The sequence below is a fragment of the Euprymna scolopes genome, chromosome 6, assembly GCF_053919585.1.
Source record: "Euprymna scolopes isolate OS-2025 chromosome 6, ASM5391958v1, whole genome shotgun sequence".
Taxonomy (NCBI): domain Eukaryota; kingdom Metazoa; phylum Mollusca; class Cephalopoda; order Sepiida; family Sepiolidae; genus Euprymna; species Euprymna scolopes.
The window spans coordinates 157,977,944-157,997,115 of record NC_136487.1 but is presented as its reverse complement, the minus strand read 5'-3'; the positions used below and the strand labels follow the sequence as shown (position 1 = coordinate 157,997,115).

At 35.5% G+C, this 19,172-nt stretch overlaps 1 protein-coding gene across 2 annotated transcripts in view; it reads right to left on the bottom strand.

The window, feature by feature from the left end:
- LOC145278084 (omega-amidase NIT2-like) overlaps positions 1-10,223 on the bottom strand; it is a 33,567-nt gene extending 23,344 nt beyond the window's left edge. Inside the window, exon 1 of one of the 2 annotated variants that reach the window (XM_080130348.1) lies at positions 10,105-10,223. In XM_080130348.1, coding sequence (XP_079986474.1) covers positions 10,105-10,126 — 22 coding nt within the window. In that variant the 5' untranslated portion in view covers positions 10,127-10,223. Of the gene's footprint in view, positions 1-499; positions 642-10,104 lie in introns of those variants that run through there. The other variant, XM_080130349.1, reaches the window with a different exon arrangement.
- Between the last annotated feature and the right edge of the window lie 8,949 nt (positions 10,224-19,172).

Here is a 19,172-nt window from a genome sequence, read left to right as displayed (position 1 = left end):
TGTCTACACGCAGGGGACATAACTCCGAAACGAATTTTTTTTTTTTTTTTTTTTTTTTTTTTTACTAAAAACACAGTAGCAGTCCTTTCTACTCGATGAATTTTCGTAATTTTTGGATATATTACTATTTTCGACATGATAATATTTTTTTTTTTTGTTTAAAACGATATATTTTTTTTAAATCGATTTGTCGATTATATCTTTAACATGTTGGCCACCCATGTGCTTAACTGTCCTCAGGTAAATAGCAGCCAAAAACGATACGGCAATAATTCACCTTTCAAAATCCTATTTCAAATAAACAAACTGGCGAGGTCATGTGCGAAAAAAACGTAATGAAAAATTTGAAAAAATATATAAATAAATAAAACTGTAATAGGAATTTTTGTTTTTTTGTTTAATTATACACCTTAGATATAATTAATTTGAAATGATTTACAAAAATAGTTAAAGACGGTGTATAAAATATTGTTTTAAAGAAAGAAATAAACATACGTACTTGAAGCCATGTTTTTGCACCGTTACGAGTTGACTGCCACGCCGTAAAAATTCCCCTTTTATTTTTCTTCCGGTTTGTTTGTGCCCCCTCCCTCTTTCTCTCTCTCATATTGGTATTTATTTGCTTCCTCACAAAAGCAAAATGTGACACAAGGTTGTTTCTAATGTGGGGTCTCTCTAATATTTCTTTTTGCTTATAGTTCGTTTCATACTTATACTTTTCAGCAAAAAAACCTGGCGCTGCCAAGGATTGAATAAGAAACACCATGTCAGTTTTGTTTTTTTGTTTTTGTTTTTTTTCGAGGTGGGGCTGATAAGTCATCATTTATCAAGGCGAAAGTCCATTGGAGGTTAAGAGTTAATGAGATGCATAGATTGTCAGTTTGAGGAATTTTTTTGTACCAAAAAAAGTGCACCCCCCCCTGTTTACATTTATTATTTTTATTCTGGTTCTTGTATTTGATTTTGTGTATTTCATATCCTTTATGATTCTTAGTTTCGTATATTTTGGGTTTGTACGAAACTCCCTTTAATTTGAAGAAAAGGGAAATGCTAGCTCCTTGATGACATCACGAGCCCAGCGCGAATTTTGGTCTCTTTTGAAATTCCGGCAACGAGGAGATTGGACGTCGTTTCATTGCCCAGCGCAGACAAGGAATTTTTGAGCCTCCTTCAAAGAAGAGAACCCGGCAAGAATACCCCGGACATGCGACGAGACATGCTTCTGAAAACTATCTACATGGCTACGGTTTTGCACGTATTTGGAAGGAGTGTAATTTTATAAGAAAACTTTATTTTGCATGGCTACGGTTTGCACGTAAATGGAAGGAAAGAAATTTCTAAAAGGACTTTAAATTTGTGAGTACACTCCTAAAATTTATTACATATGAGAGTGTGGATTAGGAACTACTATTTTGAATTATAATATTGTGTTCGTTCATGGATACGACATTTTAATATAAGAACCAGTATTATTTTTTTCATTATATGTTATCTTGGCATTCTTTGAATTTAATGCCCGCAAAGGGAAAAATTTGCAACTAATTTTATTGTAAATAAAATCTCTTCTTTGTTTTGAAACAAGATTTTATATTTCATTCTTTACCCCCCCCCCTTTTTATTTCATGGTTTTATTTTTTTTCAGGCTAGTTACTTTTGCGTTGAATTTATCTGGAAACAAGATAAATTTCCGACAAGTTAAATGATGACAAATGTTATGAAAGGATTGAAAATGGTGAATGAATGCGATGATTTATGACAAATATTTGTTGATATTGAATCTGAGGATGGTCTGTCATGTACTAGTGGTACTGGTACTGATACATTTTTTTTTTTTTATTTGTTACTAACCAGAGTGCCCCCTTTTGGGGAGCTGGTTTTCCCCCTTATTAAAAACCGACCTTGTGTCTAACTCTGCTTATTCGAACATAGTTTCTTTTTTTCTTTCTTTCGTTCTTGTTATTGACAATAAAACGAAAAAGTAGTCCAAAAGAAGAAAGAAAGAAATATATAACAAATGTCGATATCGGAATACCCTGGCCAAATCACTGCTAAAAAAAAAATCGTCCACGTCCATCAAACATAAACATCGAATCGGAAACTCAAAAACAAAATGAAACAAACTTTATTTTAAAAATAATATTTTTATTATTACCAGAAAATATATATTTCGCCTGTTATTATTTTAGTAAGAATAACGAATTACTATTTCGTTATCTTTCTTACTAAAATGAAATAAAATTATTTGGGCTTTACCTTTTTCGTGGTACCTGTAGTTTAATGAAGACATTAAAAAATGAAAATATCGAGAAAAAAAAAAGGTTATATTGTATGTTTCCGTTTTGGACTTAAGATCTCCGGAAAAAAAAATTCACTTAATTTGATCGAGTAGCTTTTTTGTTTGTTTTGTTTTTTTTTGGGGGGGGGGATTCCAGCGGAAAAAACACGTTTTACAAGAGCGCAATGAAGGTAGCCATCTTTAAATTTTTTTAAAACACCACGGGGAGATAACTCAGTTTAAAGCGCCGACACACCCTCCCATCTTTAATACTAGCTTTTCTTCCTAAAAATCGAACCTTTTGTTCGGTATCATAGCAAATTGTTTTATTTTTTTTTTTTTTGCTGTAAAAAAAAAAAAAAAAATACTTTATCAAATTAAGTGAATTCTTTTTTCGGGTTTGTATTACTGTACACATAGATTCGAAAAAGTTGTCAAAAAACAAATATAGAACAAATAAATGTTATCAAAGGCAAGATAAGTTACTTTTCTACCAAACTGGATATATTTTTTGTGTTTTTATTCAGTGTAACATGTTTATTCAGCTCGAAAAACATGCAGTGTTTACCGATGTTTCGGAAAATTCAAAATGGCAGCCGACTCTCTCTCGGAGAGGGTACGTTTGGAAAAAGGTATTATAAACAATAAACTAGACAAAATACTGTTAGAAAACAACCGAATATATGTCAAATTATGTCACGGTAACATATAATGAGCGAATTTCTAACAGTATTTTGTCTAGTTTATTATTTATAATACCTTTTCCCAAACGTACCCTCTCCGAGAGAGTCGGCTGCCATTTTGAATTTTCCAATACATCGGTAAACACTGCATGTTTTTCGAGCTGAATAAACATGTTACACTGAATAAAAACACAAAAAATATATCCAGTTTGGTAGAAAAGTAACTTATCTTGCCTTTGATAACATTTATTTGTTCTATATTTGTTTTTTGACAACTTTTTCGAATCTATGTGTACCGTAATACAAACCCCTTTTTTCTTTTTTCTTTTTTTTTCGGAGAACTTCAACTTCAGTCCAAAACGGATACGTAACTGTTTTGGTGCAAGTCTATAAATGGTCCACAAGTAATCTTTTTTACAATAAAAATCTGGAAAAATCGTTATAATGTACGTACTTGTCACTGCATGAAAATGTCATATTCCCAAAATTACGTAAATCGATTAAGTAGGTTTATTTTATTTAAGAAAATCAATATTATCGGCCGTTTTATCGAAGAAAAAGCCAGACGCCATCTTGTTTGAGAGATAACGCCACTAACGACCTCTGGCGGAAATATGGGTCAACAAGGGGACACCATGCAGACCATCGAATATTTTATCAATCAAGTACTTTTTTTTTTTTTTTTTTTCAATAAAATCAAATTTTACAATTTTTAGGGATAATAAATAAATAGACTTCTTTTAATAAAGAGAATGTGGAAAACACTAGGTTTTTTTTTTTGTTGTTGTTCGTCTGAAAACAAACTTTAATAAGCGAAGTACTTTTTTTTTTAAGAAAAAACAAATTTTACGATTTTTAGGGATAATAAATAAATAAATAGACTTCTTTTAACAAAGAAAATGTGTCTTTTAATAAAGAGAATGTGGAGGGGGAGGGCAGACCATCGACTATTTTTAGTTTTTTTTTTGTTTGTTTTTGTTTTTTGTTTTTTCTAAAAAATAAATAAACAACTCACTCCCCCGTTAAATTGTTTTATTAAAATATATTTTTTTACGCAAACTTTTCAATAAATGTTTTTCCAATCATATTTTGATAAATGTTTATACAATAAATGTTTTAGTTTTGTTTTGGTTTTTCAAATGGCGCTCGCCCAGTTTAAACCTTTATTAATATGTCATTTCATTTTCTGTTTTTAATAAAAAAAAATGTTCCATGAAAAACTTTCCCGTTTTCATTAATTAAATCGAAACATTTCCAATTAAACAATTACGGATATATGTTCTCTTTCACTTTTTTATTTACTTTTTTTTTCAGAGTTCTTTCCGAAAGTTTAATTTTTTTGTTATTTATTTCATGCTTCGGCGATAGTTTAATATAATGTTCTCCCCTAAATTTGGATAGCAGGTGCGTGAAATAAAATGGCGTCTCCAATTTCGGCAATAAAGTGTAGAAGCACCACGATTTATTTTAATCTTTTTTTTTTTTTTTGGCCTAGTTTTTTTGTGTATAGTAATACAAACCCAAATAGTCGATGGTCTTCCCTCCACATTCTCTTTATTAAAAGACACATTCTCTTTATTAAAAGAAGTCAATTTATTTATCATCCCTAAAAATCGTAAAATTTGTTTTTTCAGGTTTGTATTACTGTACACATAGATTCGAAAAAGTTGTCAAAAAACAAATAAATGTTATCAAAGGCAAGATAAGTTACTTTTCTACCAAACTGGACATATTTTTCGTATTTTTATTCAATGTAACATGTTTATTCAGCTCGAAAACTATACAGTGTCTTACCGATGTTGAATTGGAAAATTCAAGATGGCGCCTGACTCTCTCTTTAACACGGTAAGTTATAGAAAAGGTGTTATAAATAAAAAAAACTAGACAAAATACTATCAAAAACCCGCTCAATATATGTTACCGTGACATAGGTTGACATATATTCGGTGGGTTTTTAATAGTATTTTGTCTAGTTTTTTTATTTATAACATCGTTTAAAGCGAGAGTCAGGCGGCAGGCGCTATCTTGAATTTTCCAATACATCGGTAAACACTGTATGGTTTTCGAGCTGAATAAACATGTTACATTGAATAAAAACACGAAACATATATCCAGTTAGATAGAAAAGTAACTTATCTTGCCTTTGATAACATTTATTTGTTATATATTTATTTTTTTACAACTTTTTCGAATCTATGTGTTCAGTAATACAAACCAGTTTTTTCTTCAAAAAAAAAAAAAGTACTTCGCTTATTGTTTTCCACATTCTCTGTATTAAAAGAAGTCAATTTATTTATTATCCCAAAAATCGTAAAATTTGATTTTATTTAAAAAAAAAAAAAAAAAAAAAAAAGTACTTGATTGATAAAATATTCGATGGTCTGCATGGTGTGCCCTTGTTGGCCCATATTTCCGCCAGGAGTCGTTAGTGGCGTTATCTCTCAAACAAGATGGCGTCTGGCTTTTTCTTCGATAAAACGTCCGATAATATTTGATTTTCTTAAATAAAAAAAAAAACTACTTAATCGATTTACGTAATTTTTGGAATATGACATTTTCATGCAGTGACAAGTACGTACATTATAAAGTTTTTCCAGATTTTTATTGTAAAAAAGATTACTTGTGGACCATTTATAGACTTGCATCACCTTTTTTCAGTATTTTCATTTTTTTTTTTAATGCCTTGACTAAACTGTACAAGTACCTTTTTTGTAAACAAAGCAATTTTAATCGTTTGTTAATAATTACTTCGTGACTCTTCAAAAACTGTCAAATGGCTTTAAACTGTCATGGCTTTCTCATTTAATTAAAAGATTGAAAGTTTTTGGAGCTTTTTATTGCTTGGCCTTCGGGCCAAGATCACATAATTCTTGTTTATTACTTATTTGTCGTGTTATTTGACCAAGAAGAAATTGGAGCTTTTTTTTTTTTTCTATTATTATTATTTCGTTATTTATTTATTTAATTGTCAGTGAATTTTATTCAAGTACGCATGGAAAAAAATAAAAGTATTAATAAGTTTATTTCATTTTAGTAAGAAAGATAACGGATTCGTTCTTATTAAAATAATAACAGGGGAAATACTGTTGGAATTTTTTTTGTACCGATAATGGTGCATCCCCCCCCCCCCGTTTACATTTATTATTTTTTATCTGGTTCTTATATATGATTTTCTGTATTTCGTATCCTTTATGATTTTTAGTTTCGTACATTTTGGATTTGTACGAAACTCCCTTTAATTTGAGAAAAGGAAAATGCTAGCTCTGTGATGACGTCACGAGCCCAGCGCGTATTTCGCCCTCTTTTGAAATTCCGGCAACGTGGAGATTGGACGTTTGTTTCATTGCCCGGCGCTGAGAATGGAGTTTTGACAAGCCTCCTTCAAAGAAGAAAACCCGGCAAGAATACCCGGATATGTGATGAGACATACTTCTGAAAACTACCTACGTGACTACGGTTTTGCGCATATTTTAGAAGGAGTGAAATTATTTTAAAGAAAATACCTTATTTTACGTAACAAGGAATTTTGGAATCTCCTACACAGAAGAAAACCCGGTAAAAAAAAAAACCCGGACAAGCGACGTGGTCTTGCTTCTAAAATCCATCTGTGTGTCTACGGTTTGCACGCAAACATGGAGGGAGAGAAAATTCTAAAAGGACTTTAAACAAAAAAAAAAAGAAAAAGGCACGTGCCTGACTGGCTTTCAATTTTTGAGTACGCTCCTAAAATTTATTTCATATGCGAGTGTGATTAGGAGATACTATTTTGAATCTTATTATAATGGATACAACATCTTCATTATAAGAACCAGTGTTATTTTTTTCATAATATTTTACTTTGGCGTTTCATAAGTTTAATGCCCGCAAAGGGAAAAATTAACAATTAATTTTATTGTGAATAAAATCTCTTCGTTTCAAAGCAAGACCTTCATATTTTATTCTTTACCCCCTCCCCTCTTTTGTTTCATGCTGTTTTTTTTTTGTTTTTTTTTCAGGTTAGTTACTTTAACGTCGAATTTATCTGGAAGCAAGATAAAATTCCAACAATACATCTTTTCTGGTAATAATAAAAATAAAGTTTGTTTCATTTTGTTTTCGAGTTTCCGATTCAATGTTTATGTTTGATGGACGCGCGGGACTATTTTTTTAGCGGTGTTGGTCAATATATTCTGATATCAACATTTATCCAAATAAATGTTATCAAAAGTGCTTTCCGACTCCCTGGAAGACCTCATCAGTTTGCCCTGTATTTAAGAATTCAGGTGATAAGTCATCTCCCTCTCAGTACAGACCAATAAGTCTCCTGTGTGTTATGAGTAAGTTGCTGGAATCCATATTAAATAGAGAAATAGTCAACCACTTCAGCAGAAACAACCTTCTTAGTGACACACAATATGGTTTCCGCTCTGCAAGATCTACCGCAGATGTGGTGACGGTTATATCTCACTGGATTAGTGAATCTCTTGACAAAGGCTTCCTTTCTAGGGCAATTGCTCCTGACATATCAAAGGCCTTCGACAAGGTGTGGCATAAGGGTCTACTTCACAAGATTTCCAGCTACGGTATAACTGGAAATGTTTTCTCAATCATTAAATCATTTCTCTCCGATAGGTTCGTAAGAGTAGTGGTCGATAGACAAAAATCAGAAGCCTGCAGTATTAATGCTGGAGTCCCTCAGGGGTCAATCCTGGGCCTAACTCTCTTCCTGATCTACATCAATGACCTTCTTAAACAAATACTTAAATCATTCGTTGACATCTATGCTGATGACACGACCATCTATGGCAACACATCAAAGGCTGTAAATGGCAAAGTTCTCTCTGATTCTCTCTCCTCTGATCTCGAGCACGTGGTTCAGTGGGGGAAGACATGGCTGGTTACCTTTAATGCATCTAAAACCAAACTTCTATCCTTACATCATCAACGCTCTGATCCCCATCTGGCATCAATTGGGATGGATGGCTCTCGTCTGGGAGAGGCCCCGTGTTGTGACAAGCTTCTGGATTTGACCTTTACTCCTGATCTGAAATGGAACATGTACATCAAGTCTGTTGCCAAGGTCGCTGGAAAGATGGTGGGATCCTTCTACCGCTCCAGAAGATATCTCACTACTGATGCAATTCTCTATCTATATAAAAGCCAAGTACGTCCAAGGATGGAATACTGTTGCCATATCTGGGCAGGAGCTGCTAAAAACAGCCTATCCTGCCTTGACAGAGTACAAAATAGACTTCGTGGCTTAGTGGGGGATGCCCTTTTCTCTACCCTGCAACCTCTCTCCCACAGAAGAGACGTTGCGAGCCTATCCTTGTTTTATCGTTATTTCCATGGCAGGTGCTCGTCTGAACTCCAATCTCTGGTCCCCCCCTCGCCAATCTTTCACAAAAAACACCCATCTAGCTGAATCCACTGTGAAAAATTTCCCCCACTCTTTATCTGTGCCTAAATCAAAACGTGGATTCCATGAACAAAGCTTCTTTCTTAGAACTGCACGCCTGTGGAACTCTGTTCTGTCTGCCTGCTTCCCACCTGACTACAACTTGGATGTCTTCAAGTCCAACGTTAACAAATTCCTAATGAACCGCCCCCTTAAGTAAACACTTCATCAAATCTCCACACTAACGTAATGTACTTGCAATAACCCTTATCCCTGAGTGGCTTCTGGGCCTTGATAAATGGTGACCACTGTGTAAAAAAAAAAAAAAAAAAAAAAAAAGGCAAGATAAGTTACTCTTCTATCTACCTGGACATGTTTTTGTGTTTTTATTATTTTAAAGTGTTTTTCCAGTTTTAAAAAAAAAAATGTCAAGTGTTATGTAAGAACAAGAAAAAATGGCCGACATTGGACGGTCACATCTTTAGTCTGGATAATCGCTCAAAAAAATAGAAGCCTCCTTTTTAAGTGGGAATATTCACCGATCACGTGGGAGAGTCACTATTTTTTTTTTTCAATGATGGTCACAAAGTGGGTGTCCAATTTAGTAGAACATTATAATTGAAAACTGATCCCTGACGATAAAAGTCATAAAAAATTTTTTTTTAATCTGAAAGTTAAGTCTGTAATCAATGAAATTAACCGGAAAAAGTTTTAAAAGGTGAAAATTGTGGAATTTAGAGGAGGAAGGCAATCTCGTAGCTGTCTGCCGAAAATTTAAACAAAATACTCATAGAATGCAATAAATGTCACGATAACATTTATTCAGTAGGTTTCTTTCAGTATGTATATATATATATATATTTAGACAAATATTATTGAATAGCACAGAGTTATTCTGTTTTACAATTTTCCTTTTTATCTCCTCCAATCTCCGAATAGTCCTTTTTGTGTTCTTCTCGAAATTGTATATGTTGGATCCATAATCACGAGCGCTTTCGACAGAAGTACTTCTATATTCTTCTAATATATGTATAAAATAAAATTTAAAAAAAAAAAAGTCCGCCCACCTAACTTGTAACGAGCTACCACGTGACTAGGAAAAGATGTATATATACGTAATTTAAAAACAATTTCTGCATTTATTTCTACAATATGCCTGAGGATGATAGAAGTACTTCCGTCAAAAGCACTCATGATTATGGATCCAACATATACAATTTCGAGAAGAACACAAAAAGGACTATTCGGAGATTGGAGGAGATAAAAAGGAAAATTGTAAAACAGAATAACTCTGTGCTATTCAATAATATTTGTCTAAATGAGAAAATGCTGTCTAAATATACACAATATATATATATATATATATATATATATATATATATATATATATTACACACACACAAACACACGGCTATGTTGAGTGATAAAATTGGTTAAGTGGAAGTAATGAAATAGATTTTAAAATAAAGCTTACAGTTTCAAACTCTGCAGGTCGATAAAAAATTAAATTGTCTATCATTTGGTAACAGTTATTTATTGTATATTTTTTTCTTTTCATCCTTTTTATTGAACTACAGGGACAATAAATCAATCTCTCTTTCCTGAAAGCGAGGATGATCCTAGGACTGAACCAAACAATGCCTCATTCAAACAAAGAAGAAATCTGTGCCAGGCCTTAGATTGCCAAAATGATGCCAAAACGAACCTTGACCAAAATTTACCCCCAGATGTCGGATAAAAAGAAAAAAAAGTATTTGAACTATACATACTTTTGCTAGTGGTTACAGCCATCAGAAACAGATATTTTCTTTGTTGTTATTACAAATTCTGGCCCAGTTTTTTGTTCTTTGTTTTAAATAAACACCTCATATAACGACAACAATTTGATTTTTAAGCGAGATTAAATTATCTCACAAATTTTGTTTCACAATGACATTTTCTTTTTACTGTTGTTTTTGTTTTATTGATGTTTTTTTGGTTTGTATTTGTTTGTATTTGTTTTTTTTTTCTTTTATTGAAATACAGAAAACAACTGTGTTAATGTTTGTGCGGTTGCATAATTGTAAGCAATTGAAAAATGTGTTTGGAGTTTATCAGAAATCAAATCTGGGTATATCAAGATGTTGCATATAGAGATGTGGCGACGCATATTTGAAAGCAGAGGTGCACATACACACACACACGTTCCAGCTGGGGTTGGCCTACATTTTTGTGTCTCATAAAAATGACCGAAATTGTAATTAAATAAAAACAAAAAACTGTTTACATTCCAAGAGCAGAAGTTATGAATTGCACAATGCAAAATAGAAAAGAAGAATGTAATATCTTGATGTTTACAATTCCAGGAATGTTGATTTGTGACTATATAAGAGGAAAATAAAAAACAGAAAACAGGAGAGAGCAAACACAGCAGCAAGCAGGATTTGACGTCTTAACACCTTTTTGTTGTCGAGCCACACATCAACCAACCTCTTACAACTAACATCTCCCTTTCTCTCTCTCTCTCTCTTTCTCTCTCTCTCTCTCTCTCTCTCTGTCTCTCAATGAACTGGAAGCCTAATTGTAAATAAAACGTATACTTTGAAATTCGTCTCTGTGTTGATTTTGAGAATGGTGACAAAAGAATTGTGCAGTGTGTAACTTTTAAAGAAAAATTTTATTGCAGGTTTTATGTGTAAACAGAGATGGAAGAAAAACAGACCCAATTCAAAAAAATATAAATATTGTTATCACACATGGCAGTATGATTGCGACAACCGTCAAGTCAGTTGAACAGCAAATGTAAACTAAATGCTTACGTCCACACGAATCAACACGAACAATACCATCAATATGACCCGACATGGTACCAAACACTTCCGTCAACACGACCCAGTATGGTCACAAACAATTTCATCGGCACAATCCAGCACAATCCTGAACAACTCCATTGACACAACCCGACACGATGCAAACAATTCCGTCGATATGACCCGACACACTACCAAAGCAACCTCGTCAGATACTCGCTAAACAACTCTAGCATCATCTTTTTCTAACCCTTGAACAATCTCATTTTCACCATAAGTGGGCCGGACTAAGACACTGACACATAATTCTTGAGAGCTCCTGCACATGCCCATCACACTTCTCTCTGATTTCGAGATCACACAAATAGCAATGTAGGGCAGGCCACTTTTGCCTGGTACTTTGTCTTTATGGTACGATCTCGGGAACTTCCTCAGTGGAGGTTTTCTCTGTCACACCATTGAACTCCTCCTGCCGTAGAAAATTGGGTGACTCCCTCTCTGAGGAGCTTTCTTTATGTGGTTGTTTATATAGCAGTGGAGCTTTGTCATCTGAAAAGATAATGGTGTCACAAATAGACATCTTTCATGTGGCATGGTATTCCATTAACTGAGACTGAGTGGGGGTTATTGATTTTTATCACTGTACCCCTGCTGAACTGTCGTATATCTTTCCTATGGATTCTATACCCAAACAGTATCTCTCTCCTTGTACCACAACTTCATTGATACTGTTGACACGGATCCTATGGGTGTAAGTTACGTTTGCAGGTGTAATCATAGCTGTCTTGTCATCCTTGGGAATAATATTGTGCCAGTACACTGCCTCCAAGATTGTGCACTATGTTTTTGCTGCAATGTGTTTTATTGTGCAATGGAACCTCTCAATTATTCCGTTTCTGATGGTACGTGGGTGCACCGAAATCATATGTGCACAGCCCACATCCATGCAAGCTCAGTAAACTTCTCTCAGCAAAACGCTGTGCCATTGTCAGTAAGCATCTCAATTGGTGGCTGCCTTTCACAGAACACAATCCCCAACTGCTTGATGATTCTAGCAGAATCCTGTCAGTGCAATTGCTTCCAGATAAAAAAGTGACTAGGGCTACAATCTAACAGCATCAGGTACAGCTGAATACAGAAATAGGTTATAGCTATAGCAACCCTGCTCCAAATTTCCATGACATCAAGCCTACCTGGCTTCTAATGAACTGGGGCTGAATCTATGGATTGGCATTCTTTGCAATACCCAACCACTGTCCATACCTCAGCTTTAGTTATTCCTGGGTTAATAAAATTTGCAAAGTACAACGTCCTCTTCATACTGGGATGTCTGCTGGACCAATTTTGATTGCCTGTACATGAGAGATGTGTTCTGCAACTACGGCTCACACAGGTTCTCTGGGTTCCATTATCTTCCAGGTTTCATTTAACCATTGCTGTGGTACTCGTGTAAGTTGATCAGCTCAGTTATTGTGAGACTTAACAAACCCCATTTCAATCTTCAGTGCATATTCTGTGGCCAACTTTCAGAGTGTGGAGAGGCGATGTCTAATTAATATTTCAGAAGCTGTTTTGGTGTGCACTTTCGTCTGTGCAGACAAGGTGTCAGCTATTCACCAATGTACACATTCATAAGTGAATGGTTTTGGACTTCCACTGCAATTCAAGGTTGACACCTCGCAGCACAGCATCAAGCTCAGCTGGGTTTATATGCTTGTCCTTATGTATTGCTTGGAGTCAGCTTGTGTCTTCTGCTACAGAACCATTGCTTTCCATAACGACATGAGTGGGTAAAGAACTAGCATCCATCCACACTAACTTCTTGTCTACAGTTACCTTTTACTGGATCATTCTGGGCCACTCTTAAGCAAATGTTCTTAATTATCCGTGCTAGAACAGAATCTTGAACTTCATCCTATTTAGTTGTGTTTGCTCTTCGTTTCACAAATGGTGACACGTAATCAGTCACACCAGGAAATGGCCACACCTGTATCATGGACCAATTAATGTAACCAGGCTGTCACCAGCTCTAAAACACAGGGACTAGTCATAAGTCCCCATGGCTACACCTAGTCTGTATGGCAATATCTTAAACATTCTAGCTGTTTGTTGTCAGTCGTTGGATCGAATTCCTCTTGGAGATGCTCTGGACTTACTGGTATATCGCCTCTCTCAACTACAGTTTGAACATCAGGTTTCAGGGTAGACCAGAAATTTACTCGATTATTCTCCACAATCAAAAAACAATGATTTTTTATTTTATTTATTTTTATTTTTTTTTTACTCGCCTGCACCCCAAACCGGGCATATTGCCACTTGGACGTAAGGGCTACTAATTAAGATCATGCCTAAGAAAGATTAAGATGTTGGGTTATGTTCCATTTGAAGTTCTGCATGTCAGTACAGTTTAGGAAGCAGACAGCAGGAAGAGAATTCCAAAGCCTAGCTGTTCTAGGGAAGAAGCTATTTGAGTAGAAAACTTTCTGACATTTAGGGACCTCAACAGTGAAGGAGTGTGATTTTGTTGCCAAGCAGTTTGGAGATATGTACGTCTAGGGGGCACAAGTGCAATAAACTCATCAGAGCACATTCCATTAAAATATTTGTAAAACAGGCACAGGAATGCAACATTGCGACGATGGGACAGTCCTTGGAACCTAGTTCACAAAGTGGGACCTGTTAGATTGCAGACGCTTTTTTGGACCCTATCCAAGAGGGAAAGACTGGTGGTAGATGCACCAGCCTAGATGTGATAACAATACTCCATACATGGGCGAATGGTGGCCTTAAAGAGGTACAGGATACGTTCAGGTGTAAACAGTTTTCTAGCACGATAGAGGGAGTCCACCTTCCTTGCAGCAGCCTTCACAATGTCCTCGATCTATTTATTCCAGTTCATATTTCCTATGAATGTTAAGCCGAGAAGTTTGAAGGAAGAATTTTCAGGTAGGGTGTTATTTTTCATGGATATTGGTGGTTGGAGAGACTTCTTGTAATTATTAAAGGAGAGCAGCTTAGTCTTACTAGCATTAAATGTCACCATCAAGAGATCACTTTCTTATAAATGAAAATAATTAATACCTAAACTATTTTCAGATAAATCGTGCAAAGAAAAAGTTAGATTATTCGGGTTCTAGATGCAGGATTTTCAAATTGAATTCTTTCAGACAGCTTCTCAATAGAAGGATGGAAAAAAGGGCTTTTCCACTTAGCTCTTTTAGGGGATCTCCAGCCTTGGGTGAGAGCCCAAAGCTGAGGCATACTCTTCAACAGCCAGCAAGCAAGTATCTCCTATTTGCCAAAAACAATTGTGTTATGGAAGCCATAAATCTGACCCTCGTCTCTCTGAGATTAGCATTTCCTTCTCTGTCGTTTGGAGATCACCCCTTAAGAAGAGTTCTTAATCTTTTTGCTTTTTCTTTCCTTCCTACAAAATCCTTCTCTCTCTCAATCCATCTCTCTTTCTTTTTTTTCTTCATATCTCAACAAAAACATTCTATCTTTTCTCCAAAATCTGGAATCTCTTAAACCTCATGTCAAACACCCCTATATCACACCTAACCTTCATATAAACCAGCAAGACAATTTGGTGCTGTCTGGGTGTATGAAAATAATCTTATAGCATGAGCCCAGTCTCAGCTGTTCTGGGGGCTTGTTTGCCAGATCAAACTTCTCCAAATATTCCTTGTTACAGGTCACAGACCACACACTTATTCACAAAAATTCAATATAAGACGATATAGCTACGTTTATAATCTCACCGTGGCTTAGGATGGTGTTAACAATGGCCAGCATTATTAAAGGGGTAAAATTGAACCCAAATTCTCGGCAGGTAAGACAATATCGTTATCCCTTATTCTTCAAATTTGTCAACATGTACTTGCAAATAAGCTTGGCGTACATTTAGAACTGCAGCATTTGGTCCTTGCTGTCGTATTACCTTAATTTTTGCAAACATCCGTGTTGGCCATATATACGTCCGCATACTCATTTAGATCCCAATAATCCATAACGGGCCGAATCTTCTGTTTGTTTTTCTGCAGAACAGCTACGAGGCAGGTTAGGGTTAGGGATTAAACCCTTTGGGAGACTGAGTTTGTCCTTCAAATATGGCAGCAGCCAGCCGTTATCAATCCACATTCGCAGTTCCTGATCATATTTCTCTGAAATATGTGCTGGGGCTGGATATTCTGCAAGTCTATTTTTCAAAGTTATTGGAGATTGGTCAGTCACCAGCCCATTTCCAGGAGGCAGTCCATTTCCAAGTCTTCTTTTCACACACTGCGGTGAAATCAGTCTCAGCAATAGTAATGGCGATTCAATTTGATTTGCTGAATTGTGGAAAATATTATCTCATTGGTACTAGTTACAACTACTCCTCCCATCCACTTGATTGCATCCAAGCAACAAATCAAATCCAAGTAGGTCTCCATTTAAAACTAAAACTTCTATCATAATGCCTAGCTTTGCACCAATGTTAACGTGCACCATCTGAGTCCACAGCAGTTAAATGTGCTTCCGTCTACCATGAGCACAGGGGTCACTTTCCTCGTCCATTCCTCACATGACTTGCAGACTAGTGATTGCATGCATTCGGTATCCCTCAGAGCTGTAAGCGATATTACATTGATGCGAACAGACAGTCACAATCGGCAATGTACCATTTATAAGAGTTTGGGGGATTAGATTAGTGTTGAATTTCCCCATATCCATCACTCATTTCTCAGATAAAAAAAAATAAAGAACAATGTGCCCACACTATTAATAACACGTAATGATTCTTCAAGGCTTGACACCAGCACCTCTGATAGTCTCATGATCCGGTAGACAATCGCATGCCATATGATTGGGTCAATCACATTTATAACACCGTGGGGAAGAATCTGTTTCCTTAAATATGCATTTTGCTGAACTTACTCTGTTTTGCCAAAAAGACATTGACCGTTTCACCTGGTCAAAGGCAGCATGCTGCAAACTGCTTCAATGTAGCAAAGGGATCCAAGGCAAAAGCTGTTACACAATCAAAATCTGCATACTTTTCCTCATTCAACCCAATTAGTTGACACATGAGCTTTCGACAGCCATTCCACTATTGACTGTGTGGAGTCGCTGCCATTAAGCATAAGCTTTGAGTAGAAGGCCTTAATTGCCGAAATAACTTGTAGCTTCACTAGGGAATAGAGTCGACTCAATTTTAAAAAAGTAAATAAAAATAAGAAATTTTAAAATATTGTTATGGCAATACAACTATGGCAATCTTCAGGTCAACTGAACAACAAACGTAAATCGAACGCTTATGTTTATACGACTCAACACAATATGGTACCGAACACTTCCGTCGACACAGTCCTGAAACGACTAACATCTTTTTCTAGCCTTTAGACGATCTCATTTTTGCCTTAGGTAGGCTTGACTAGGACAATGACAATTCTTGAACACGTCCATGCATAGTCATATATATATATATATATATATATATATATGTATTAAAAAAAAAAAGGCAAAAGTGGTGCGCGCATTTTTGCATGTCCAGCAAAGGGGTTTTTGCCGGGGTTCTCGGTGGGGAGGTGGGGTGTTACTATATTTTAGAACTTTTTATATACTCCCTAGATTGTAATATGTATGATTTGCGAGCAGAGATTGTCTATATCTTTTATTTGAGTGACTTTTACAAAATTCACGCTATTCTATCGCACATTTGTTCGATTCTTTTGTATAAAAGTGAAACTAATTGAAAGCAGGCGACAAAGCAGGGGAGAATAGAGCAGAAACTCTAGATATATATATAAGGCTTTTGACAGGGTATGGCATGAAGGTCTTCTCAGCAAAATCAGATCATACAGTATCACTGGAAGAATACTTAACATAATTAAATCCTTTTTAGATAAGAGAAAAATCCAGGTTGTCCTCGATGGTCGTACATCTAAACAATATGATATAAATGTGGAAGTGCCTCAAGGGTCTATCCTTGGACCTCTGTTATTCCTAATATTCATAAATGACCTCCCTGACAAAATTGTCTGTCAGATGGGTATATATGCTGATGACACCACACTCTATAACAGGCACGACAGGAAAACAAATGAACATATACCTAAAGAAATGGCAGAAACACTAGAGGATGACTTTCGATATATAGTAGAATGGGGACAAAAAAAAATGGATGGTCACATTCAATGCTGCCAAGACTAAACTTGTTTCCTTCAATAATTACAAGAAACCTTCTCTACCACCAATAGCAATGGCCAAAGACTCTTTATCTGAAAGTATGTCTTTTAAACTCCTCAGCCTAACGTTCACAGGAAATATGAACTGAAACAATTACATTGAGAGTATTTACAGGACCACTGCGAAGGAAGGTTCTCTCTACTGTGCTAGAAAGCTACTAACACCGGAAAGTATCCTGTACTTCTATAAGGCCACCATTCACCCATGTATGGAGTATTGTCATATTTGGGCTAGTGCATCTGCTACTAGTCTCTCACTCCTTGACAGGGTTCAAAAGAGAGTTGCCAACCTGATAGGTCCTGAACTGTCATCTAAGCTTCAGCCTCTGTCTCATCAATGAAATGTTGCAACCCTCAGCCTGTTCTACAAGTATTTTAACGGTGAATGCTCTGACCAACTGAAAGCACTTGTACACCCTTGATGTAAATTACCCCGACAAGCAGCAAAATCCCACCCCTTCACAGTTGAGATCCCTAGATGTAAGAGAGCCTTCTACTCCAGTAGTTTCTTTCCCAGAACCACTAGATTTTGGAATTCCCTTCTGGGTCCCTGCTTCCAACTGTACTGACATGCAGAAGTTCAAGTGTAACATGAACCGACATCTTGCTTCCCAACTCCCTACATAGTACCCCTGTAACTTAGGTCCCTGATAGTACATCAAAGTGGCAATGTGCCTTGTTAGGGGTGAAAATGTAATAATAAAAAAAATAAATAAAATAAAAAATTTTTAAAAAGTGCCACTCATTTCCTGTTTACCAAAGTATCAAATCATCTACAAAATCTTTGAGATGGGGTGATCTATTTGCTACAACCCCTTCCTCACACAAGAGACATTGCTACTCTACATAAAAGGTGCTCGACTGAGCTCAATTCTTTTGTTCTTCCTTATAAGACAGTCGCAGCTAAAATAGGCTTTCATTTTTCCTTCCATGTGCTAGCATAAGATAGAATTTTTTGCAGGGATTCTGATCTGTGAAAGGCATTCATTAAGAACTGAATCAACTGCTGTTAGGGAGATTATGGCAACTAAATGGTTAATGACACAAACTGAGACTCTGCGTGTATCAAGTTCAAATCTAGTTCATTCCACAGAAACACTTTCACTTACAGATGTTGGCAACTTTCATCTGGTACCTTGGAGTTGAAAGGGTCGTTTTCAACTATAGGGGAACACAGAAACACACACAGTCCAACCGACATATACTTAATGTGTTGGAGTCTTGTTTTTCTTGACATTTGTGTTTGGAGTCATTTTCTCTTCCATACTTATGAGCCACTGTGCACCCCTTTTGGCAGGTGTTTATTGTTGAGCGGAGGAGAGTGTGGTTCACAAGTAAATTTAAGAAAAAAAAATTTTTTAAATATTGTTTTAAACGAATTTTCCACTGTTCCCCTGTTTTTCTAAAATGTCACAATTATGGATTATTTGGAATTATCTCCCTTGTTTATTTCAAGATAAATCACAATATTGCTGCCATTCTCTTAGACAAAAAATTTGGTTTTATTTAAAAATAAAATTAATTTGCATGATGAACAATATTTTCTTTCCATCACAAGTACGTACATACAGATTTAACTTTATTTTTGTTTTTAATGTAGGAGAATTCTGGACAAGAACTAACAATTATCTCCCTTGTTATTTGTCTATTTTCAAGATGGCATTGTGATATCGTCACTATTCTCTTATTTTAAAAATAAAACTACTTGATAAATTTACAAATATTTTTTTGGGTGCATTTTCTTTCCGTCATGAGTATGTACATTATATAGATTTATTTTTGTTTTAATATAGGGGAAATTCTGGACAAATCAATTATTTT